At 47.4% G+C, this 24,816-nt stretch overlaps 2 protein-coding genes across 13 annotated transcripts in view; one reads left to right on the forward strand and one right to left on the reverse strand.

The window, feature by feature from the left end:
• Positions 1 to 11,620, forward strand: part of CEP250 (centrosomal protein 250) — a 40,543-nt gene extending 28,923 nt beyond the window's left edge. For 7 of the 11 annotated variants that reach the window (XM_039864171.1, XM_039864173.1, XM_039864174.1 and 4 more), the window contains 8 exons: positions 672 to 792; positions 1,815 to 1,936; positions 2,428 to 5,043; positions 7,571 to 7,663; positions 7,866 to 8,021; positions 8,522 to 8,623; positions 9,562 to 9,621; positions 10,992 to 11,620. In XM_039864171.1, coding sequence (XP_039720105.1) covers positions 672 to 792; positions 1,815 to 1,936; positions 2,428 to 5,043; positions 7,571 to 7,663; positions 7,866 to 8,021; positions 8,522 to 8,623; positions 9,562 to 9,621; positions 10,992 to 11,255 — 3,534 coding nt within the window. In that variant the 3' untranslated portion in view covers positions 11,256 to 11,620. The remainder of the gene's footprint in view (positions 1 to 671; positions 793 to 1,814; positions 1,937 to 2,427; positions 5,044 to 7,570; positions 7,664 to 7,865; positions 8,022 to 8,521; positions 8,624 to 9,561; positions 9,622 to 10,991) is intronic. The other 4 variants (XM_039864177.1, XM_039864178.1, XM_039864176.1 and 1 more) reach the window with 1 other exon arrangement.
• Positions 11,621 to 13,159: 1,539 nt separating this feature from the next.
• CUNH20orf173 (chromosome unknown C20orf173 homolog) lies at positions 13,160 to 24,784 on the reverse strand. Of its 2 annotated transcripts, XM_039864187.1 has the most exons (5): positions 19,873 to 20,063; positions 19,371 to 19,739; positions 18,760 to 18,917; positions 18,531 to 18,582; positions 13,160 to 17,885 (listed from the first exon to the last, which is right to left on the reverse strand). In XM_039864187.1, exons 1-5 carry the CDS (start codon positions 19,954 to 19,956, stop codon positions 17,733 to 17,735), a joined length of 816 nt encoding a protein of 271 aa, XP_039720121.1. In that variant the 5' UTR covers positions 19,957 to 20,063; the 3' UTR covers positions 13,160 to 17,732. The 2 variants fall into 2 exon arrangements, 1 of the variants encoding a protein (XP_039720121.1); XR_005653045.1 differs by lacking the exons at positions 13,160 to 17,885; positions 18,531 to 18,582; positions 19,371 to 19,739; positions 19,873 to 20,063 and adding an exon at positions 23,890 to 24,784 and having other exon boundaries at positions 18,832 to 18,917.
• Between the last annotated feature and the right edge of the window lie 32 nt (positions 24,785 to 24,816).

Here is a 24,816-nt window from a genome sequence, read left to right on the forward strand (position 1 = left end):
ATTCTTGGTGCCAAATCTCCAGACACACACATACAAATTGGGGACCTCTGAGATTTGAGGTTGCCATTTATAGAAATATTCTAGGCCTAAGACTGAACTGAATGTCCTGCAAATTCCACCTCACAGTGAACCTATCAGTCAGTAAAAATTGAGTGCCACCATATGCCAGCCACTGTGAGCTGAGGACACAAAAAGCAGAAAGACCTGATCTCTGCCCTCAAGAAGGCTCCTGGCATGGCTGAGGAGGCAAACTACATTCTAAAATAAAGCAGAGCCGATAGAATTAATTGGACTGATAATGGATGCACATAGTGATAATAGGGAAAAGGGACAATTCGTTCTAACTTGAGGAAAGTCAGAGGGAAGGAAGAAGTGACCTTTAAGGTAAGCTTTGAAGTAGGAGTTCGAGGAAAGGAGAGGTGACCCTGAGCTAAAATTTTAACAGTTCTGTTTTAAATGACACAGAACAGGATTCTGGGCTCCAGTCAGTTGGAGCAGAGCCTGTCATCAGATACACACAAGTTCAAAGATAAATAATCCAGCAATCTGGGAGTACGTCCAAAATGACAGACCCCCACAGAGGCTGAGAGTGAGGAGAGGGCTTGGGCCCTGGACTAGGATAGCTCTGTGGAAGATGAGGAACTTGTTTGGCCATGCTCATGTTTTCCCAGGATGATCTGAGGGATCAGGTGCAGAAGCTGGAACAGAGTCTAACTGATACAGAGGCTGAGAAGAGCCAGGTCCATGCAGAGTTGCAGGATCTGCAGAGACAGCTCTCCCAGAACCGGGAAGGTGAGAAGGTCCAGGCAGGCAGGGGGATTTGGATGGAGGGGAGAGGAAAGGCCTAGCAGCCATTCTTTACTACTTATCTGCAAGTGTGACAAGATACCTAGAGGCATCTCCAAAGAAGTGATGACCCCATGAACTATTTTCTGCTTTGCTTGGCCTTTGAGGGCCATCCTGGCAGATGGGATTAGGAAAAACAGATCTGGTGAACCGAGAGAAGTTGCTGTCTAGGCTTCCTCTTTCTGTCTGCAGATTAAAAAATTGGCAACCCAGGGCCAGGGCCAGGACTGTGAGAACATTATAAAATTCTGTATCTTTTGTCATTTATCCACATTAGTTATTTTTGTCATCTCCAGCTATGCCCTCAAGATGTTTATCTTTGACAGCAGGATTATGGGCTTATTTGGGGGATAGCAAGGAGGGAGAAACTGGGGAGAACATATCTGTGCCACAGCCAAGGGCTGGAAAGGGTGGTGACTACTCGCGAAGGAAAGGAGAGAGGAAGGTTTTGAGACTCAAGGCTCTACTGTAGAAGAGAAGAGAACTCGTTGGGGAGTGGGTCTGGGCCTTGGAAGTATCTCAGGGGGCCACTTAGGGATAGAACTGGATTCTGGTGCATTTTGCAGAAATCGGAGTGGGAAGCAACCAGCAGAGTAACCCTGGTCTCTAGGAACCTCTGCAAAATCATAGAATTGGGGACTGGCAAGGTCCTCCAACGTTGTCTAGCCCACTCCTGTCTGGAATCCAGGCTTGAGGATGTGAGGTCAGGATGAGGAAGTGTTGGGATGATTATCAGGCAGTGCTAGAGCTGGGCAGCAGATACAGACACGAGTCTGGAAGCAGCAAGGAGCCTAGACAAACAGGAGCAGCTGGCAGATGGGTGATATCTCTGTGAAACTGGATGTAATTCTCTCCTTGGCCTTTTCCCCTTTGATTCTCTTTCCCATTCTCCATCTGCTTCTATATCCCTCTTTTCCTCCACCCCCAACCATGGGCCCTATGCTCCACTACCTCTCCTCTTCCCAAAGAGAAATCCAAGTGGGAAGGAAAACAGAACTCCCTAGAGTCTGAGCTGACGGAACTGCACGAAACTGTGGCATCCTTACAGAGTCGCCTACGGCGAGCAGAGCTGCAGGGAATGGAAGCCCAGGTAAGTTGGTGCTGGTTTGGGGAAGGGGGTTACTGCAAGAGTAGTCCCCCCAGGCTCAGGCTCCAGCTCCCAGGCTCATCTTGGCCAGTGGTCATACCCCATTCATATGTAGTGCCCAGCTTCCTTCGGCAGTGTCTCATTTTCTCTGGCTGTCCTCATGTCCCTGAGGGCCATTATTAAAGCCCCAGTGAATCCTCCTTTAATTAATTTTTCCAAACTGAGATTGAGAGTTTTGTTCCTTGCCCTAAAGGACCAGAGTCTGGATGGCTCATTTGCACCAGGCCTTCTTCTCTGAGCATAGCAGAGCCCTGGGATGTGGTGGGATGTTCTTTTACAGTATTAGCTTAAGTGGAATGCACTAGTTGTTTTATTGTTTGTTGTTGTTTTGTTTTTCGCCCAAGTCTTTGACAGTGCTAGTGCTACAAAGTAAGGACAGAAAGGACTCGTGTTGGAGTGACGGTATTAAGGTGGTTGTGCATCTCGTTTTCCAGAATGAGCGAGAATTGCTTCAGGCAGCCAAGGAAAACCTGACAGCCCAGGTGCAACATTTGCAAGCATCTGTTGCAGAAGCCAGGGCTCAGGCAAGTGCTGCCGGAGTCCTGGAAGAAGACCTGAGAACTGTTCGCTCAGCACTGAAACTGAAGAATGAGGAGGCGGAGAGTGAGCGGGAGAGAGCCCAGGCTCTGCAAGAGCAGGGTGAGCTGAAGGCGGCCCGAGGGAAGGCTTTGCAGGACAATTTGGCTCTCCTGGCCCAGGCCCTGTCCCAGAAAGAAGGGGAGGTGGAGGCTTTGCAGGAAAAGACCCGGGAACTAGAGAAGCAGCGGGAAATGCAGAAGGCTGCTTTGGAATTGTTGTCACTGGACCTAAAGAAGAGAAACCAAGAAGTGGATCTGCAACAGGAACAGATTCAGGAGCTGGAGAAATGTAGGTCTGTTTTAGAGCATCTGCCCATGGCCGTCCAGGAGCGAGAGCAGAAGCTGACTGTGCAGAAGGAGCAGATCAAAGAGCTTGAGAAGGATCGAGAGACTCAGAGGAACATCTTGGAGCATCAGCTGCTAGAACTCGAAAAGAAAGCCCAAGTGATTGAGTCCCAGGAAGGGCAGATTCAGGATCTGAAGAAGCAGTTGGTTACTCTGGAATGCCTGGCCCTGGAACTAGAGGAAAACCATCACAAAATAGAGTGCCAAGAAAAGGCAATCGAAGAGCTGGAGGCCCAGAGGGAAATGCAGAGGGTGGCTCTGACCCACCTTACACTGGACTTGGAAGAAAAGAGCCAGGAGCTGCGAGTGCAAAGCAGCCGGATCCATGAGCTAGAGAGCCACAGCAGCCTTCTGGCAAGAGAGCTCCAGGAGAAAGACCAGGAGGGGAAGTCCCAGAGAGAACAGATCGAGGAACTGCAGAGGCAGAAGGAACATCTGACTCAGGACCTCGAGAGGAGGGGCCAGGAGACGGAGCTGCAGAAGGAAAGGATTCAGGTCCTAGAAGATCAGAGGACACTGCAGACCAAGATCCTAGAGGAGGACCTGGAACAGATCAAGCTGTCCTTGAGAGAGCGAGGCCGGGAGCTGGCTTCTCAGAAGCAGCAGGTGCAGGAGCGGGCAGAGGAAGGGAAGGGCCAGAGTAAAGCACAGCGTGGGAACCTAGAGCACATGAAGCTGATCCTGCGTGATAAAGAGAAGGAGGTGGAATGCCAGCAGGAGCATATCCAGGAACTTCAGGAGCACAAGGACCAGCTGGATCAGCAGCTCCAGGGCCTACACAGAAAGGTGGGTGAGACCAGCCTACTCCTCACCCAGCGAGAACAGGAGATAGTGGTCCTACAGCGGCACCTGCAGGAAGCCAGGGAACAGGGGGAACTGAAAGAACAGTCACTTCAGGGTCAGCTGGAAGAAGCCCAGAGAGCCCTGGCCCAGAGGGACCAGGAGCTCGAGGCCCTGCAGCACCAACAGCGGCAGGCCCAGGGGCAGGAGGAGAATGTGAAGGAAAAGGCAAGCGCTCTGCAGAGAGCTCTGGAGCAGGCCCAAGTGATGCTAAAAGCGCGCCAGGGAGAGCTTGAGGACGGCAAGGAACACGTGCGAAGGCTCCAGGAAGAGCTGGCAGTGGAGGGACAGCGGGTACAGGCCCTGGAGGAGGTGTTGGGTGACCTAAGGGCTGAGTCTCATGAGCAGGAGAAGGCTCTGCTGGCCCTCCAGCAGCAGTGTGCAGAGCAGGCACAGGAGCACGAGGCGGAGGCCAAGGCCCTGCAAGACAGCCGGCTGCAGGCAGAGGCAATGCTCAAGGAACGGGACCAGGAGCTGGAGGCCCTGCGGGCAGACAGCCAGTCCTCCCAGCATCGGGAGGAGGCTGCTCGGGGCCATGCTGAGGCTCTGCAGGAGGCCCTCAGCAAGGCTCAGGCTGCCCTGCAGGAGAAAGAGCAGCATCTCCTTGGGCAGGCAGAGCTGAGCCGCAGCCTAGAGGCCAGTACTGCTACCTTGCAGGCTGCCCTGGACTCATGCCAGGCACAAGCCCGGCAGCTGGAGGAGGCCCTGAGAAAGCAGGAAGGTGAGATCCAGGATCGGGATCTCCGCCACCAGCAGTCCTTGCAGGAGCTCCAGCAGGTACTTGCCCAGAGGGAGGAAGAACTGAGACGTCAGAAGAAACAGAGGCAGCTGCTGCAGAAGTCTCTGGCCCAGAGGGCCCGAGAGGATGTAATCCAGGAGAAGCAGAATTTAGGGCAGGAGAGAGAACAGGAAGAGATGATGGGCCTTCGTGAGAGCCTAAGGGAGCTACAGTTGACCCTAGCCCAAAAGGAAGAGGAGATCCTGGAGCTGAAGGAGAAAAAGAAGAGTCTGGAGGACTCAGCCCACAGTCACAAAGCCTCGCCAGCGCCAGCGGGGGAGCCCTCTACAAAATTTGATTCTTTAGGACCCAGGCTGCAGCTGGAGCTGGAGCGACTACAGGCAGCCCTGAGGCAGACAGAGGCCAGGGAGATTGAGTGGAGGGAGAAGGCCCAGGACTTGGCACTGTCCCTGGCCCAGAGCAAAGCCAGCGTCAGCAACCTGCAGGAGGTAGCCATGTTCCTACAAGCCTCTGTCCTGGAGCGGGACTCGGAACATCAAAGGCTTCAGGTGAGTCACTCCACGTCTAGTAAGGGTTGGGGGCAGAGCCCTGTATGTCTGAGCTCGGGCTGCCTGCCACCCTGGGCTTGTAGCACCTCAAGGTGTGGGAAAGATAAGGTCATAACAGCTCAACGTAAGTGGAATCCAGGTTACTGTGCTAGTCTGGGGGATATAAGGAGAATAAGACGCCCGCAGCTCCTGCCCTCATAGAGCTTACAGACTAGTGGATAAGCAGTTAGAATGCAGTGCTTAATTATAATTAGTGTCTCACTGGGGAAGTTTAGTGTGCTCTGACCATACTGGAGGGACACCTTCCCTTTCCTGGGGGTGAGTCCCGAAAGGCTTCCTGGTAAAAGTGGTGTTTAAGGTTAGGTCTGAAGGGACCAGCAAGGAATTAGCCAAGCACAGGTTGAAGAGGAGCTTTCTGGATAAGAGAGAGAACATGGAATATCTGTATTGGGAGTTCAAGCTGCCTGTTTAAGAGAAAGAGGACAGTGGGGCTCCTGTCATTCAGGGTTTCTAAGTCAAGTTAAGGACCTGAGTGACCAGTGGGAAGTGGATGAAGGGTTTAAGGTGAGGGAGTGACACAATCAGATACACAATTCAGAAAGATTGCTCAGGCTTCTGTGTGGAGCAGCGGTAGATCCTGAGAGTCCAACTAGGAGGCTGTAACAGAAGTCCAGGGGAGAGACAGAGACCTGAGATAGTAAGTGTGGATGGAGGCGTGTGGGTGGACCTAGATGATCATAAGACTTCTGGCCGTTGATTTGCTAAGAGACGGAGGCATAAAGAAAGAAAAACCAAAGCCCCAGGTTTCCGCTCACTGAGGCAAAGAAAGGCAGGTTGGGGGAAGAGTAGTATGAGTAGAATGGTGGGTTCGGTTTGGAAATGGAGTGAGGTACCTGTGGGACATGCGAGGAGAGACGTCCAACGGGCAGACCTGTAAAGTAATCCGAAGTTAAAGGATGAGAGTGAGACTAGACATAGAGACTTTGGAGTCATCAGCAGTTAGGAATAAGTGGGCTCCTCTAGGTGGAACGTTGAGTGAGAGAGAAAGTGGACGTTAGGATATAACATTTAACCTTAAGGTCAGGGGCCATGTCTTAGTCATCTCTGCACCCGCAGACTGAGCACAGACCTGCACAGAGTAGGCGGTCAGGAAAGCTAGGTTGACTGTTGGACCTAGAGAGGCATTATCTATTATGCCGAGAGGAACCTAGCTCATTTTTCCTGGGAGATTGACTCTCCATCCTTGTACTAAGCCCCGGAGAACCCCCTCTGTCATCTCAGACACACAGCCTTGCAGGGACTTGCCTTTTGGGAGCTCACAAAGCTCTGCTCTGGTAAAGGGCAACAAGCAGAGAAGGGGTTGCATTTACGAGTCAAGTTCTGGGATTTGAAATACTTATATAGTTTGTTAGCCGTGTGACCCTAGGTAAGTGCCTTCTCTTCTCTGACTCTTGGTTTTCTCATGGATAAAATAGGGAATGATAGTACCTGCCCCAGAGGGCCATTTTGCGTATGAAATGAGATAGTATGTGCAAAGTGCGTAGGAAGGAAGCATACAGTAAGTAGAACAACTTTCCTATTGCCAGGCCCTTTGTTACAGGCACAGAGAAAGTAAGGTATGCAGCTGAGCAGGAAGGCACTTCCTGTCTATACTCTTGGGTTACCAAGCAGTTTTTACTCAGTGTAGCTCAAGTCAGAATCTCCCCTCCCATACACACTCAAGGACATCTTTCAGATGCAGCCCTTTATCTCAGTGGTATCATTTTTTATTTTAAGCATTTTATATGCCAAGGACTGTTACTCTCACTTTCTTCCGTAATGACCCTGAAAAGTAGTAACTGCTGTTACCTTCATTTTATAGTTGAAGTTTGGCAGTTCAGAGAGGCTAAACTTGTTCAAGGTCATATAGCTAGTAAATGGCAGAACTAGAACTAGATCTAAGCAGTCTTTTTACTACAAAGTTCTTCCTCTCTCCCAGACAGTCTCCACTCACACTTGTATATTCATCGTCTCTTATCTGTCTCTCTTCTTGACTATTATCATTTAGGAAACATAGGATGCTTAGAACATACCTAGCACTAAGTTCCCTGTTTATCTAAAGGGATTTAACCCCAAAGGCTTGATCTGTGCTTCATGGAGCATGTAGTCATTTTACAAATGAGGAAATTGGGGTTTGGAGAGAACTCATATGCTGACTGAAGTCATCTAGCCAGTAAGTGATGACATAATACCCAACTCTGTGTGGCTCCAAGTCCATGTTCTTTCCATAACACCTCAGCACTCCAAGTTATCACTTAGCTTATGGGGGATCTAAAACAAGGCAAGTTTAGTGTGTATCCTTGGGTAGATCCCTCTGTGTTTTGTTTATCCATCTGTAAAATGCAGGTTCTGCACTAAAATACTTCAGAGGCCCCAGAACACATGAGATTATAACTTGATGAGAAAATTGAACTGAGAATGGAGGGTACAGTAGGTCTGGGTATGAGGTTGTCATGATGTGATTTTGTTCCGTACCTTGATACCCCAGGGTGAGTTGGAGCTCACCAGACAGGCCCTGGAGAAGGAGCGGCTCCACAGCCCCGGCCCGACCAGCAGAGCAGAACAGGGGCCCAGAGGAGAGGTGGGTGTAGAGCTGGGGGAGGTGAAGTGGGGGTCTGGTGGGAGCAGGTGGCCCAGGAAGGAGCTCCTGTCCAGGCGCTTGTCCTCTTCTCTTGGGAATTGGGTCCTGAAACCCAGACCTGCCAGTTTGGTCCCTTTGCCTGTATCTGTTCCCCACCAGTCTAGGGGGCTACCCAGGTGAGATTCACAGGTCTCTCCCATAGGTCTCAGGAGTGGAGGCTGAGCCTGGTCCTGGGATGGAGGAGAAGCAGCTATGGGAACAAAGGCTTGAACACTTACAGCAGGCAGTGGCACAGCTGGAGATTGACCGGAGCAGGCTGCAGCGCCACAATGTCCAGCTGCGGACCACCTTGGAGCAGGTAAGTAATTTCTGAGCGTCCTCAGCTCTCTCCTCCAGGGTCCAGTGGGTGTGAGTCTACTTCTCGTGCAGCCCCCAGAGCAGGGATTGATAAACTACAGCCAGAGGGCCAGATTCAGCCTGCTGCCTATTTCTCAAAATAAAGTTTTACGTATACAACCATGCCCTTTCATTCATCTATTGTCTATGGCTGCTTACAGGCTTCAGTAGTGTAGTTGAATAGCTGTGGTAGATAGAGATCGAATGGCCCACAAAGCCCAAAATACTACGGAAAATGTTTGCTGACCCTTGCTCTAAAGGCCTGAAAGGCTAGCCCTACCTCTTCTGTCCCAGGAGCACTTCCTTGTACTTGGACCTGCCCTAGCATGTTCTCCCCTCAGCACAGGAGTTTATCTTCCTGTGACTGCCGTCCTCTTACACTCATACCCCTCTCGAAAAAGGTGGCTGTGCTCCAGCCCCAGGGCCAAGCCAAGTGCTGATTTCTCACTTGCATCCTGACAGGTGGAGCGAGAGCGGAGGAAGCTGAAGAAGGATTTCCTGCGCGCATCGCGGGCAGGGGTCTTAGAGATCAGTGAAGTCACAGCATCGTCACCCACACCGCAGGTTTACCTCTTTTCATTGACTATAGCCTCAAGAGAACCCAGCCTCAGCCACCAGAAACAACCCTCTGCAGTGCATGTCCCAGATTACCCTTGCAAGGGGAGTCAGCCACTTCTGCCAATCCAGAGTCCCTCCTGACTGTGTTCTGCCCAACTCAGCAAGGCTCAGTCTGTCCCTGACTCAGGAAGGAGGCCCAACATCAGTGGGCGGGGTGGAGTCACAGCTAGCTGCCCTGCATTCTGAGGAACTCAGCCTTCACTGTTGTCTAGTATACCTGTTCCCAGACCAGTACCGTAGGCTCACCCGGGAGCAGGGCTCACTGGGCTTTTGGTCAGAATCCCAGGCATATGGGTATTGGGTGGTGCAGCTTTGCAGACCTTTTAGACCTCCTAGCCCCTTGCAATATTTAGTTTACAAGATTAGTGTCCATGGTATTTCCTGGTGCCAGAGTCCCTTTTTTGAGTAAGGAGTTTGGGGAAGACTTCCAAACCAGCATTTTTAGCAGAGTTATGCCCATCAGTAGACAGCGCTCTAGCCTGGCGGAGAGAGTCTGTTTCCGGTGGATGAGTATCTCTCAGCTCTCCATCATTCTTACTTTAATAAGAGCTTTCCAACAGCAGGCACCTCGTCTTACTTCCTCTCTGCATCCTTAGCTCATAGCTCAGGGCTAGCACAAAGCAGGTGAACTTCTGTAGATGAAAAGGTGCCTCAGTGAAGCCAATGCCATCCAAGCCTTTTGGAAGTTCAGCATCAGGTCTCTGTGGGCATCACCCACTGGGCTGGAGGCATGGTGCCCCATAGAGTTCACTTTGATTTCAGACACTTCTGGCTCATAGCCCTTGCCCTGGCCCCCGGGACTGTGATGAGCTGGCAGAGAATGCCTGCAGAACCCCTGGGGTGGGAAGGCCTCTTCCAATAGGAATGGGATTTGTCTCCTACAGAATGGAAGAGGACAGAAGGGCTCCTCAGATGCCAAGCACATGATTGAACTGCAGAAAGAGGTACGTACATTCTAGAAGGATCCATTTTTAAGCCTTCTTTCCCTCGTTTGTACTCAGGCAGCGGGCTTTAGTATCTTTTGTGTGCTTGGCCCTTTGTGCCCCTCCAGCAGGTAAAGTGGAAATAGTTCCTGCCTCAGAGGACTTCAGTCTATGTCGGAGACAAGAAGAGCCCAGTTCCAACTCAACCTACCATATGGTTAGGGTGGGAGTGGGGAAGAAAGCATGCTCCAGGCCCCAGACCTTCAGATTCCTGTTTAGGAAGGGAATGGACAGGGAAGAGGGTTGAGGAGCAGAAGAGGAGTCTGGGAGGACAGACTAAAGCAAGCAGAAGCATCCTGGCCTCCTCTGCCCTCACGTGCACCTTTGCAGGCAAGACTGTTGCCAGCACACCAAGTGGAGTGGTCTGGCACCAGAGCCAGGGTCCATACCTCAGAGCTCAAGTTGAGCCTTCACACTCAAAGAAACTGTATATAGTGCTTTCTTGCCCCTTAAGCTGAATTTACCTAAAGTTTCTCCCTGTCTTTCAAGACCCAGGAGTAATAAGAACTGTGAAATTGTTGTTTCTGAGCCTGAAATCAGTAGTCACTACTGGCAGGGCCTGACTATCTGGCTAGACTCAAGCTATTACTTTTAATTCATACAAAAGCAATCTCTGAAACAGGGCCCAGAGGAGGGTGAGGCAAGAGAGGAACCTGGGTGTAGAATTTAAGGAAGCCCTGACTGCCGACCTGGAGTGCCTCCTTAAATTTTGTACCCCAGGAGCTTCTTTTGCCTCACCCTAGCCCTGTATCTGCCCTGAGCTCCCAATGCCTCACCTCCTGGTAGTCTCAGTCTACCCTCCTGAAAAATGGAAGGATTAATCAGTGATTCTCAACCATGTCTGTGCGCATTACAACCATCTGGGGAGCTTTGAAAAAGATACTGGTGCCCGGGCCTCATCGCAGTATAATCAAGTCAGAATATTTCTTAAAAGCTTCCAAAAAGTGCACGATAGAACTCTCTGCGGTGATTAAAATATTATGTATCTTGGTTAGAATAGTGGTTATACATGGGCATGTACATTATCAAACTCATCAAAATGTACACTTAAAACCTGGGCATTTTGTTACATGTAAATTATCCATCAGTGAAGTTAAGCAATAGTTTTGTTGTTATTCAGGCTCCTTAATTTGAGTCTCTGGTGCAGCCTGGGTTGAGAGTCACTGGATTCTATGATTTCCAGAGGACCTTCCCCCAAACACTGTATAAAGCCTGATCCTGAGATTAGTCCATTGGGATAGTCTGACAAGAGCCACAGGAGCAGAACAGGAAGAGATCGGGCAGCTTCGAGGCCCTCAATTGCTCTCCCTCTTGGTTCTCCTGCCCACCAGGTAGCCCTGCTACGAGCCCAGCTGGCCTTGGAGCGGAAGCAGAGGCAGGACTACATCGCTCGCTCAGTCCAGACCAGCCGCGAGCTAGCAGGCCTGCACCACAGCCTCTCCCACTCCCTTCTGGCGGTGGCCCAGGCCCCTGAAGCCACTGTCCTAGAGGCTGAGACCCGCAAGCTGGATGAGTCCCTGACTCAAAGTCTGACGTCCCCAGGGCCAATCCTGCTATGCCCCAGCCCCAGCACTTCCCAAGCCACCTCCAGGTAGCAGCCTCAGCCAAGGCAGGATGCAAGCCAGCCTGGGAGCACACAGACAGACAGATGGCTGTAGAGCGATTCATGGTTCCTCCTCGCAGCTGCAGATTTGCCAAAGGAAAAGTGTGGATCTGTTACCCAACCTGAGAGCCCCTGTCAGCTGGCGTTTCCAGGAAGAGAGAAGGAAACCTGCAGGCCTGGGGGAAGGCCCCAGTTCACATGGGGATAGGGCCAAATACATTTACCTGCAGAGTTCCCCAGAGGGGTGTGTTGCCCTGGCCAAGGGGCAGCTACTGCCTCTCCGTCTAGAATTTATTATCCCGGCACTTCACCCTGTCTTTTAACTTCCCCTTCAACAATAAACCTTGGATCTTTGCATTTGTTCTCTGCTGCTGTGTCTACTTGTGTAGCTGGGCAGCAGCAGCATGATGGGCATCTATTAAGAAAGAATTCGCTCAAGATTCCTGTTGGGTGGCATGAATTTATTATCTGCCTACATTCTGATAGGGAAGGGTTACAGAACATACAAAGACAAAGTCCCCGTCCACAGGGAGCTGGAGTCCAACTGCCAAGAACAGACAGACACTCGAGTCAGAATTGCTGGAGAAATTCCAAGGGCTGAGGAAAGAAGGCATGAACTGGCCCTTGAAGGATGGAGAGGTGTTGGGAGGGGTTGCTAAGACCACCTCATGGAAAATGCCCTTTTCCATCTTGACTCGGGACCACTGCAGCCCCCACTACATCTGGAGGCTTCAGTGTCACCAGCAGCATGTGTTTTTGCCAGTTGTGGAATCTCAGGTGTGTGATGTGCAGAGAGGTCTGCTGGCCGTGCTCTCAGAGCCTAGTCGTGGGGCCTGGTTCATTCTGCAGAGATACGAAAGGAAGGCACTGGGGCTCACACAGCCTGGCACTGCTCACCACTCTCCCCCTTCTGCCCCCACCAGAGTACAATGTGTTCTTCATCAGTGGTTATTGCATATTCCAAAGACTTCAGGTTCCCCGCAATCCCGACTATATAGCAAGGGACTGGCATGGCTGTGTCTCAGGGTCTGGCTGTAGCCCGGGAACAGCTGGGATAGCTCCTCCTTGGTCAGCTGGAATTGGGTTGTTTCTGCGCATCGGTGCCTATGGAAAGGCGTACAGACCACTTCTCGCTTCACTCCCATGTTCTAGCACAGAGAGGAGGCTGGGCCGCATTACTGTAGAGAAAGGGTCGGGTTCAGGAGCAATATACAGACCTAACTCATGGGCTGAGATAAGGCCTGCCTGCAAAGGCTTAGGTTGAAAGTTGCCTTGCTGCTTTTGTGTGGCTGCTTACCAGGTGCCACATCGGCATAGCCTGCCTCTACCAGCAGGGTGTCTGCCTGGTTTGACCAGCACTTCCAGTTGGGCCCTGGAGCTCCTGATGGAGTTGGAAGCCACCCTGTCTCCAGAGGTCCCAAGCACTGGGAGAAGTAGGAAGCTGTGGTCACAGACTCTACCAGAACTCCACTACCCTGGCGGCCTCCATCGCTCCCTCAACCTTGTCACCACACCTCCTGCCAACACTTCCCTTACCTCCCCAGTCACCTGGTGAGCCCTACAGGGTGCTTGTTGGAGGCTGAGAGGAGGCTGTGGTAGGGTGACATCTGGTGTGTCCTATGACCTTCCTGTAGAAGGGGGTTGATGCCCAGTGGGTTCCTTCATGCCAGCACAGTTATATCAGGGAACCCACCACACAAGTCACAATGTGAGTTCCTGCATGTAGGCTTTATGGATAAAACTGCCTTCACCTTGGCATTCAGCCCAGGGTCCAGCTGGTAAGGAAGAGATTGGGAATCAAGAGTAATGGAGACTGAAATAAAAAGAGCAATAATATGTGTCAAGGCTGGTGCTGGGCATCTCTTTGGGAGGGGTGCCGCTTATTCCCAGTGAGGGGTTGTTAGGCAAAGAGGGCAAGGGAAGAGCCTTTTGTCCCCTCTTGAGAAAAGGATGTGCAGGAAGATTTTGTAATGTGGTTAAAAGTAAATTTGTATCCAACCAAACTTTGTTTTTGATAGATTTTCATTTATTTAAAGTGAAACAGCTACATGTACAAAGTTAAAAAATTAAATAGAAAAGAAGGCCTCAATTTCCTACCCCGTTCTTTTTCAGCTTCTCTCTGGGGGCAACCAACTTTTTTAAAGTCTATTTTTGTAGTGATTAACTTTATTTCTCTAAGTAATATGTGTATGTGAAGCCATAACAATTTCAGTACTGGAACGTGATGGTGACAGGTAGCTGCACTGGTCACACCTTTGGGAATTCTTGGACTCTGGCTCCAAGCCAGACACCCAGCATACCTCAGTGCCCTTGGAAGGCGGTAAATGTGCTCTCACTTGTATGAGTGATATTGCATTTTGTTAGGTTGTGTGTGTTTGTTGGATGTAGTAGATATTTGAGTTTCAGAGTTATTGACACAGCAGCCCCAAGCTTAGGTAACCCCTGGGGTGCCCCAATATCCAGCAATAGTCTCTTGAGTCCCCACTGTCACCCCCTACAATGCCCCACCTCGCCACCATGCCCGGGGTTTCTCGGCTTCCAGACGGCATCCTGCTCATGCAGTACTTTTGTGAACAACCTCAGACCAGATGCATTTAAAGGAAGCAGCAGCGGTTGGGTGCTGGGATCCTGAGTGATGGCTATCTCGGGGTACATAGCGTGCATATGGTGGTCATGTTCTCCACATCTGTCTCGAAGCTTTGGGCAGAGGCCTGGTTCATCCTGGAAAGCGGGGCAGGATGGACTTCTGGGGAGGAGGAGGAGTTGGCCTTACCTTCCTGGTCTCCACCTCCTACCCTGCACCCACCTGAGGACCATGTCATGTTGTTTAATACTGAAGCCAAAGCCAGAGCCCCCTAGGAACCTTGAGTTTCTAACCACTGGACAGGTCAGCCAGCTGGACCTTACGTGGCCCAGTGGGTGGCTGGGAGACATTTTAATTGGCTGTTGCTTCTAATTCTCAAACTTCTCCAACTTGATGCCCTTGAGTTCATAGCATAGAAGGGAGGAATTTAGGGCCTTATCCCAGACTCTCATTACCTGTGGAAGGTTAGGCCAGGGGCCATGAAGGGAGAGATGGCCAGGGCCTGGGGCTGGGTATGGGGACTGGGCAAAGACCAAGATTGTGTACTGATCAACCACAATATCCGAGCCTCAGAGGACATGAGTTCTTCTGACTTTTGCAGAGGCTCAGTGGCCCTTTTGAAGCATTCATCAAACTAGTCAGAGTCTCCGGGTATGTGGAGGCAGGCAGAGCACTCACAGATGCCAGATAAACACATCCCCTTTCTGAAAGTGTTTCTGCGGCAGTGGCAGGTCCTTAAGCATATTCTGTCCTTCTTATTGAGGTCATTCTGACTGTACTCCTGGTCCAAGAAGAAGGCCATCAACCACAACATAAGCATACAGGCAGCTACCAGACCCAGCTTTGTGTTTTGAGACTTCCATCTCTGAGCCCGATGATGGTGCCTCAGCAGACAATAGATTAGCTTTGATATCTGGTACTGGGAAGGAGGAGGGACTGCGGCCAACAGACATCTCCAGTGGCCCCCGTCCTGTGGCTTCCATTTCTCCCCCAACCCTTCACCCCACACCTCCTCCCAATACCTCACCTCTTACCTTCCTAGCCACCTGCTAACCACTAAAAAGACCTCTGCCTAGGCCTGGAGCTAGAAGCTGTGCCCTGTGGTCTTCCAAAGGAGACTGATGCCCAATGAGGTCTTTCATGCCAGCCCAGCTGTATCAGGGATCTCTTCATAGAGACCTCCTCTGTGTAGGCTTATTGGCAAGGTCCCTTCCACTTTGGCATTCAGCCCAGAGTCCAGCTGACAAGGGAGGCTTGGAAGTCAAGTATCAAAGAGACAGGAGGGCAAGGAGGGAGTATATGTGCCAAGTCTGGCATGGACGAGCAGGAGACAAAGGAGAAAGGAAGGGCTACTTGGAACTTCCTAGGTCAGAGTGAACTTATCATATTAATAACAATTAATAAAGTGAATATTTGACATAATCAACTCTTAACAAAATCTCTCAGGTCGAATTTCTTTTTGAAAATTGTTACCAAGTAAAGACATGTAAATTGTTTTTTCAAAAAATCCACATAGTCCAGAAAGGCTTTTAACGAACATCAGTCTCCTGCTCTTCCTCACTGTTTACTTTAAGGCTCCCATTCTAACTATTCTTCTGGCATTTGCTTCCGTATCTCTAAGCAATATGCTTATACCACTGTATCATGATGTTATATATAGACTACCTGCTATATATATAATCATATCGTTATGCTTAGTAATAGCCACTTAGTCATTTTGTAACTTTACATAATGGACCTTGACCTCTATTTCTCATCCCGTCACTTCAAGCAAGGTTTCTTGAAGCCCTTTCTCTAAGATGAGAATAGTGTGTCTATACACTTCTATTTGTCAGTTATTTTCCCTTTACACTTCCCAGTATTGGTACTTTGAACTTTTATGTCATCAAAGATGACATTTACATTCTGTTATGTAAGCATTCTGCTGCGTCATTAAGTTTCACATGCTTTGTTTATAGCGACACTATCCACAAGAAATATGTGAGCCACATATATAATTTTCTAGAGCCAAAGTTTAAAAAAAAGGAAAAAGTAACAGAGGAAATTCATTTTAATAATATATTTAACCCAGTATGTCTAAATATTACCATTTCAACATATATTTGGTATAAAAATATTACTGAGATATTTTGCATTCTTTTTTGAAACTAAGCCTTCTAAATCTGAATTGTATTTTACACTCACAATGAATCTAAATTTGGACATGCAGTTTTCATCAGAAATACATGATCTATAGATTTTATAAAATTTTACAATCTAAAAAGTAGATTTATATATCCAAGTTGTCACGAGAATACTTAAAGGTTCCCAATAACTACATCATGTTTATTTAAAAATACAGATTAAAATTAAATTAAAATTTCAGTTCCTCACTTGCACTAGCTACTTTTCACATGCTCATCCACCATATTGGATGGCTGATTCTAAAAGTCAAAAATCTATTATAAGTGTCTACATTATTATGAATAGATAAATATTGTTTCCTGTAGAATCTGGTACTGAACAAGGACTACTTTCCTTTTATCATTCATTATAATTTCCAAAGAAAAAGTATTTAGGAGATAAACTTTCTGAATCTCCTGTCTATAGAGAGTAGAATTGTGTCCCCCAAAATACATTCAAGTCCTGACCTCTGGTATTTTATCTGGAAACAGAGTCTTTACAGATGTAATCAAGTTAAGATGAGGTTGTACTCAATTAGGATGGGCCCTGATCCATTAGCTGGTATTCTTATAAGATGAGGCTAATTTAGGAATAGAAGGCATAAGGGAGAGTGCCATGTAAAGATGGAGGCAGAGACTGGAATGATGTGTCTACACGCCAAAATATGGCAGGACTTGCTAGCAACAACCAAAAGCTAGGAGAGAGGCATTTTCTCTCAGAATCTACAGAAGGCACCAACCCAAATGTTGGACTTCTAGCCTCCAGAACTATGAAAGAGTAAATTTCTGTTGTTTTAAAGCTACCTATTAGTAACCACTTGTTATGGCAGCCCTAGGAAACTAATACACTGCCCTTGGGCTTGACCGATAGTTTGGTTAGGTATACGGATTCTAGGTTGAGAAAATAGCTCCAGAGCTTGAAGACATGTTCCATCATCCTCTAGCCATCAGTGCTGTTAATAAGAGTGTGACTTTTAATCCACGTTAACTGTGGTAATTGGAATTCTTGGTCACAGAAACATCTCTGGTAAACTACTTCTAGCTGGCCTGGAATGTTACCCCTGTTGCCACCACAACTGGACCCGTGACACTGTGGAATACTAAGGGAGTTTAAATTTGGCCACGAATTCTTTTCAGCTCCTTCCATTAGGAAGAGGAATCTATATCCTCACTTTTTGAATCTGGGATTATTTTATGACTTGATCTGACCAATATGCTACAGAAGTGAAATCATGTGAATTCAAAGCCTTGGCCTTGAGAGTCCTTGTAGCTTCCACTCTCACTCTCTTGTAATATTTCCCCCATCACATGAAGAAATCCAGGATGAAGGATTACATGGAGAGAGAGGCCTAGCTGTCTAGCAATTCCAGCCATTCCAGCTGAGGCCTAGACAGGTAAGTGAGGCAATGTTAGAGCATTCAGCCTCAACTAAGCCACCAGCTATCAGCAGCCACACAAGTAAACTCAGGCAGAGAAAGTTATGTAAATATTGTCCCTGAGATCTGGATATCAAGTCTGGCCCCTCTTCCCCTGACACTGTCTTTGCAAGTAAGAGAATCAATTCAGGATTTTATTCAGTACCCAAATGATGTCCACACAATTTCCTCTTGCCCTTTACCCTTGAAAGTCCTCGTAGTCCTGCTGCTGCTGTTGCTGCTACAATTCCAAGACTCCCCTGCTTTCGGACCCAAAGGACTAGAATTTGTGTGGACTTGCCGGGGTGTCATGTGTGGATGGCGAGCTTGCCCACACACTCTACTTCTGCTTCTGTGCTAGGCATGGACAGAACCTCCTTAGAGCCATTGTTCTGATTTGCATCCTCCCAGTCATGGGACAACTTTCCTTGCTTCTCTGATCCAAATCCAAAGCCGGCATCCTGAGGAGTGAGAGGGATGTATGTGTCAGCAGACTGAATCCTGTCCTTGTCTCACCTCCCCTTGTTCAACATCAAGTGTGACAGGCTGCCTCCTAGAGCTAGGAAGAAAATGGAGCTCTCCTCCTCCAGGGAAGATAGGTTCTAAACACATGGTGTGACTCAGAAGCCCAGAAAAGAGACCATCAACTAGCTTCTCCTCTTCATATTGGAGAAAGAGAGATGATTCCCCCAAGGAGATAAGAGAAGGGCATTTTAAACAGACGGAGCAGTGTGTGAGAAGGCACCAGACAGCTGGTGTGTTTGGGGAATGCCGAGAAGCCTAGTGTGTGACCCTGGGAGAGGGGAGGAGAGGGGAAGGGTCAGGGTATTGAAAACCAGGCAGAAATTTTTAGACTTTATGCTGAAGGCATAGGGGAGAGAAGTTTTAAGTGAGTAAGGGATAACAGTCTTAACTGGGTCACAAATGGACAAGGCACAGAACAGAGCCATGAGCCCCAAGGATGGTACTCACCCTGGTTATCCAGCCTATTCCCCTGGTTGTACCTGAGGAAGGTTGGGCTGATCCCTAGGACCTGGGGGAGAAAGGGGAGGGGCCTACATGGTGCCCCGTCCACAGCCACATCTTACTCCCTTCTGTCCCCTTACCTGGTCTTTGCTATCTTCCATTCCAATAGGGAACTGGATCATGTTCCAAAATCTGAGAAAAATTAGGAGGTGGGGGCATTTCAGCAGCCCCTGAGACCTGGGAAGTTCCTGCGGGTTCCCCCAGTAAGCCAGTAGAGGGTCTTCCTGGAGCCCCCTGCCTTCTCCTGCAGTGACCGCCTCTCACCCCCATTCTAAGAATGTCTGGGTTCCCAGACCATCGCCTCCTCACTCAGAGTGTCTGAAGTCCATGACAGACCAGAAAGCTTCAGCAGAAGTAGCAGCAGCTGTCTCCAGGAACCCCAGGCCCCAGCATCCCTGTGGCAGATGAAGTGTCCCGTGGTTTGGTTCCCCACCATCTCGAAGCTGTGAACAGGGGCCTGGTTCATCCTGGGAAGGAGAGCAGAAACTGAGAGATCTGAGGACAGGTCTGTATCTTCCTGCTCCCTGCCCTCTTCTCAATGCTCAGCTGAAGACGGCAGTGTGTTGGGTGATGTTGCCAAGGCTGGAGGCCCGCAGGATCTTTAAGTTCCCCACCAGTGCACAAGTCCCACAGTGGAGGTCAAAATGAATCACCGTTAACAGCTTCTCCCACACTTTACCCAGTGCCCTTGCTGAGTTTTTGCCCTGGAAACAGCCAGAGGGAAGAGATTGGGGGCTGGGACCCAGGCATCAGCTCCCAGTGGAAGGAAAGCAGACCTGGGTGAGTAAGAGGGCTGAGGCTGTGAAGATGGGAGGTACACTAAGCCAGGGCCAAGGGTGGGGGTTTGGGCTAGAAAGTGGGAGGTGGGCTAGGCCTGGGAAGAACAGAGGATGGGGTTAGGCCCAGTGTTGACCACTGACCAACCATGAGAGCTCAGCGTTGCGGGGCATGGACTCTGTTGCCCCCATCAGGAATCCCACCGTCTTCTCGTAGTATGCATCAAACCAGTTCTGTTCTCTGACTGTGTGGTTGCAGAGGGAGTAGTTGAGGGTCCCAGATGGGCAGCCACACTTTCTAAATTTAAACCAAAGGCAGCTGCAACACCTTGGTACCAAGTAGGTCAGTTTTTCGTGGGGTTCCAATTCAGGTTTCTGATCTACGCAGGGGGCCATCAGCCACAAGATGAAAACCCAGAGTACCCACAGGACAAAAATCTGCCATAAGCGCTTCATGTCTGGTCCAGGCAGTGGCTTCTGCGGCAGGCAACAGACTGGCTTCTTTACTCGGGACTGGGAAGGAAGAGGAATGAGGCCACAAACAACCCCACAATGCTCTGTCCCGCTGGCCTCCATGGCTCCCCAACCCTCCATACCACACCTCCTCCGAAACCCTCATCTCCTGCCTCCCTATCCATTTACTTACCTCCAAAGAGAAATCTGGCTGGGCCCTGAATGGAGGGTGCAAGAGCAGAAAAATAATACATGGGGTGTCCTGTACCCTCCCCATAGGAGGAAAGCAAGGCTCTCAGTGCCACCCAGTTATATCATAGATCTCATCATAAAGTACACATTGTGACCTCCTTCCTTTAGCCTGCCTGGACAATGCCACCACCCTATCCTGTCTATAATATACAAGCTGCCTACACTGAACGTAAGATCCATGAGGACAGGGACTGACCTTGTATGTCTTCTTTACTCCTGCATCCCTAAGACTTAGAATCACTTAATAAATATTTACGGGATACATGAATAGAGTTGAGAAGGAACTTAAATACTATGTATGTGTGATATCTCCTCTCTAATTGTGTAACTTTGGCTCAGACCTCTCTTCTATTCTCTAGGGCCCCTATCGTACAGCCAGCCTATTAGACATCTTCCACTAAGATGTCTCAGAGACCTCTCATGCTGAACAAGCCTGAGACTGAACTCACGATGTTTCCTTTAAACCAATTCCTTTCTAAGACTTCCCTATCTCAGTAAGTGGTCCTGCCATCCATCCAGCTGTAGAAGCCAGAATCCCATGTGCTATCCTTGATTTCTCCCTTTCCTATGATTTCCAAATCCACTTTTTAATCCACTTGGTTCTATCTCCAAACCACCTTCTTCTCTTCATCTCTACTCTCATCCCTTTAATTCAATCCTACCCTGTGGAAGATATTTAAAAAAAATGAAAAACGTTGAGTTATTGTCAGGAAAAAAAGAGAAACCATTTTTTTTTTTTTAATCAAAATGTTTTCTTCCATGGGATGAGAATGGTAAGATAGTTCATCTTAACTAGTGGAAATCTGTACTGGGTATTTTATAGCTTTTAAAATAACTCACCGGGGCAGGTATATGGGATAAAAGGGGTCAAATATGTGGTAACAGAAAGAAATCTAACTATGGGAAGTGAACACACAATGTAAATATATATATGCCTTACCGTTAAAATGTACAGCTAAAACTTACCAGATTTCGTTAACCAATGTCACCATGAAAAATTAATTAATTAATTTAAAAATAATAAAATAAAATAACTCACCAAAAAAATGTGAGTAAGGTCTGTAGTCAATTGTATTGTACCGATGTCAATATCCTGGTTTGGATAAAGTATTATTGGTACTGTATGGTAAAATGCTACCATTTAGAGAAACTGGGTAATTGGTACACAGGACCTCTCTTTATTATTTTTGAAATATCTTATGTGCCTATAGTTATTTCAAAATAAAAAGGCTTTAAAAATCATCTAGAAAAAAATGCATAGTAAGCTTTATTGCTATTTTATTTATATCAACTGGTACAATCATTTTTATTGTTGTAAAACACTCACAAACTTTACCATTTTAACCATTTAAAAAGTGTATAATTCAGTGACACTTCATACATTCAAAATGTTATGCACTCATCACACTATCTAGTTCTGGAACATATTTATCATCCCAAAAGAAACCCCATACTCACTAAGTACTCATTCCCTATTTTTCTCTTCTCTAGCCCTTGGAAAGGTGTGATCATTTTAAAAGTTAAAACATCTCAAAATGTTCATTTTGCTTTATCGAGGCACAATTTACGTACCATAAAATTGACACATTTTAAGTGTATGATTCAATAATTTTTAGCAAATTTAAACAGTTGTGCAAGCATCACCACGATTCAGTTTTAGAACTTTTCCATCAGAGATCCTTCATTCATATTTGCAATCAATCCACTCCTCATTTTAGGCACCTACTAACCTATTTTCTCTATAGATTTGCCTTGTTTGATCATTTCATGTAAATGGAGTCATACAGGAGCATTTGAGATCTTGCTCCCTGGCATATGTTGTCAGTTTGGCTCAAATAAACTCTTATAAAAATTTTTTAAAAAGTAAATAAATAAATGGTATTATACAGTATGATTTTGATGTCTCATGTGCTCACTTCAGCAGCACATATACTAAAATTGGAGTGATTATGAGGTCTCAGTAATGTTTTATTTTTGTTTTTGTCTTTCTGTCTAGTACACGAGTTGACATCTCAAGCATTCTTTCTCTTCCTGTATAAGTGGATAATTTTTTTCTAGCCTACTCTTTTCTATAGGTCTAGCTCTGTCAAGATTCCATCTTTTTGTTGAGGCCTCAAGATATCATCTCCTCTCCCTATACGGGCATTAATATTCAATACCCAAAGAAGGACCCCCCCCCATTTTGACAGTGATTATAAAGCAAGTACAATATGATTATGGGGGAGTTCAGGCTATACTAATTAAAAAATACTTTGTGAAAACCATTTTCTTCCCATCTGATTCCAATAAAAAAGTCACTTCCTTCCAAAGCCTTTCTAAACTAATATAACATCTTACCAAATTACAGCTCCTAACGTGTATTACCCTCTAATAGACAAAATCATTTAAATGAAAGTGCTTTGTAAACTGTAAATATCTGTTAATATGAATTATTATTGTGCTAAAAAAAAAAAAGGAAAGGAAAAAAAACCCTTGCTGACACACCAGCTCTGTTAGCGGCCACTCCCTGGCCCAACCTCAGAGCCACAAAGTCAGCTCACAAGTTCACTGTTTTAACTAACTACTTTACCTTTAGCCTCTGGGAATTTCTCTTATTTTTTTCATAAGTCAGCTATATGTTCAAAAAGATATTTGTTATTCAGCATTTCAAGATGCTTTTCAGCAGGAAGGTTAAGTCTGCATATTACTGGAACTAGAACCTTTAAAATTAAAATTTTCACTGGTCATAGTTTTATGATTTGTTATTACTTAAATAATGTTCTACAAATATAAAAAGAAGTTTCTTCCTGAGGTGGAAGTATTTGCCTAAGACTCTTCTTAGCTAAGTGCTTCTCCAACTTGAGTATGTACTGGAATCACCAGGAAGGTCTTAATAAAAACAAAGTGCTGGGCCTCATCCTCATAGTTTCTGATTCAGTTTTCTGGGGTAGGGCCTGAGAATATGCATTTCTAGCAAGTTTCCAGGTGATGCCAGTGCTGCTGGTCCAGGGACCACACTTTGAGAACCACAACCTTGGCTTATCCTATCTAGCCAGCAAAGTATTTTACACAGAAAAAACTGATTCCTTTATTAAAATGGAAGCTCATATTCTAATTATATTTTTCCTTTCAAAAGAGGTGTTTATAATGTTTTCCTTCCACAACAGGAAGCCTGCAACAGCTTCCTAAACGGTATCTCTGCTTCTGTTCTGTCCATTCTTTATCCATTCTTTATCCAGAAACTAGCATGACCTTAAACTAATTTCCTGCTTGGATCATTAAAATGGCATCCTGTTGCACTCAGAATAAAATCCAAAGTTCTCACTCATCTCACATATTTTCCAGCCATTGTGGCTTTTTCCTGTTCCTAGAACTTTCCAAGTTCCACCTTGCACCAGAACCTTTGCACTTGAAGCTTCTCTTCCTGGAATACATGACTCTCTCCCACTCCTACCCTCGGCATTCGCCTCCTAGTTCCTTCTCTTTCTTCAAATTTCACTTTAAATGTCACTCATTTTGGGGTTCCTTTCCTGACCTTCTGTATTATTGAAGTCCCTAAGAAACTCTCCTCATTGGGCCCTGAGCCCCCATAACACACTTTTATTCATCATGGTATTCCCCAAACCCAGGGAGACCTGGGAAATAGGAAGAGCTTGAATAATATGTTTAAGGAGTGAGTCATTTAATCTGGAGCCACAGGAAGGAGGGCTCAGAAGTCAAACATGGATGGACACAGAATGAACACAGTTCAGAGAGGAGAGGACAATTTCTGTTTAGTTTCTAGGCATGGATCTGAGAATAGATGCCTCTCGCACTTGGTGGTGGAAGCTAATGCATGGAAAAGATCTAGGATCTAGATTCAGAAAAAACAGGCCTTGAATCCCAGCTTTGCCCCATTAATTACCCGTGCAAATTTGGGCAAAGTCAATTCACCTCTTGGCTTCCTCATCTATAAAACGGGGTTTGAAATAGCACTTACCTCCCAGGGTTGTTCTGATAGAATGGATTACAGCAGTTGATATATTGTCAGTTTTCAGCTAGTATGAGTTAGTCCTTTCCTTCTCACCTTCCCTAGCAAACTGCAACCTGAGGGCAGAAGGGGAATTCTGGCATTGTTCAGCTTCTCCTGAGTCAGAGTGCCATAAGACACCCAGCTCCAGTGTTCCTCCTTCTCTTCCTGGAAACTTCCTCTAATCCAGCATGTCAGTCACTTTCTCCTGTAGACTCCCACAGTCCCCCGAGCCACCTCTTATCAAATTTCTGGTCTTACATCACTGAAATGATTTGAGCCATGCACTGCGATGAGCCATGCTCAGGAGCAGCACTGAAATGCTGTTTGAGTAAAACCGACCCAAAGGCCCTGGCTCCCAGAATCCTTTGAGGTCCAGAAGAAATAGGTTGGAATCAGGCCCTGCCATTAACTGGCTGAACAAGTTACCTATCTTCTCCTGGCCAATTCCTCCTACAGAAAATGGGAGATAAAAGGTCACGCCTACTTTATACAGCAGTGATTTTCAAACTGTAGCTGCAGAGAAATCACCTGGGAGCCACTCCCAGAGTTTCTGATTCGAGTCTGTGGTGGGGTCCGACAATTTGCATTTCTAACCAGTTCTCGGATGACAATAAGGCTGCTGGTTGGGGACACTTTGAAAACCACTGTTTCAAGTTGTTCCAAGGGTCTGATGTGAAACTCTTGGCGCAGTTCCTAGCATAAGCTAGGCGAGCGAACGCTGCTATTACTGTTTCTACCCCGCAGAGACCTCCTCCGGGCATCCTAGTCCACAAAGAACCACTCCCACTGAAAGAACCTTTGTCCGCGGTCGGGTTCCAGACAAAGATGCAAGAAGCACTCGCATGGCGGGAGACCAGCGTGAGAACGCGGGCGAGAGGTGGGGCCAAGCGTGCG

Source organism: Pteropus medius, unplaced genomic scaffold (assembly GCF_902729225.1).
Source record: "Pteropus medius unplaced genomic scaffold, Ma_sr-lr_union100, whole genome shotgun sequence".
Taxonomy (NCBI): Eukaryota; Metazoa; Chordata; class Mammalia; order Chiroptera; family Pteropodidae; genus Pteropus; species Pteropus medius.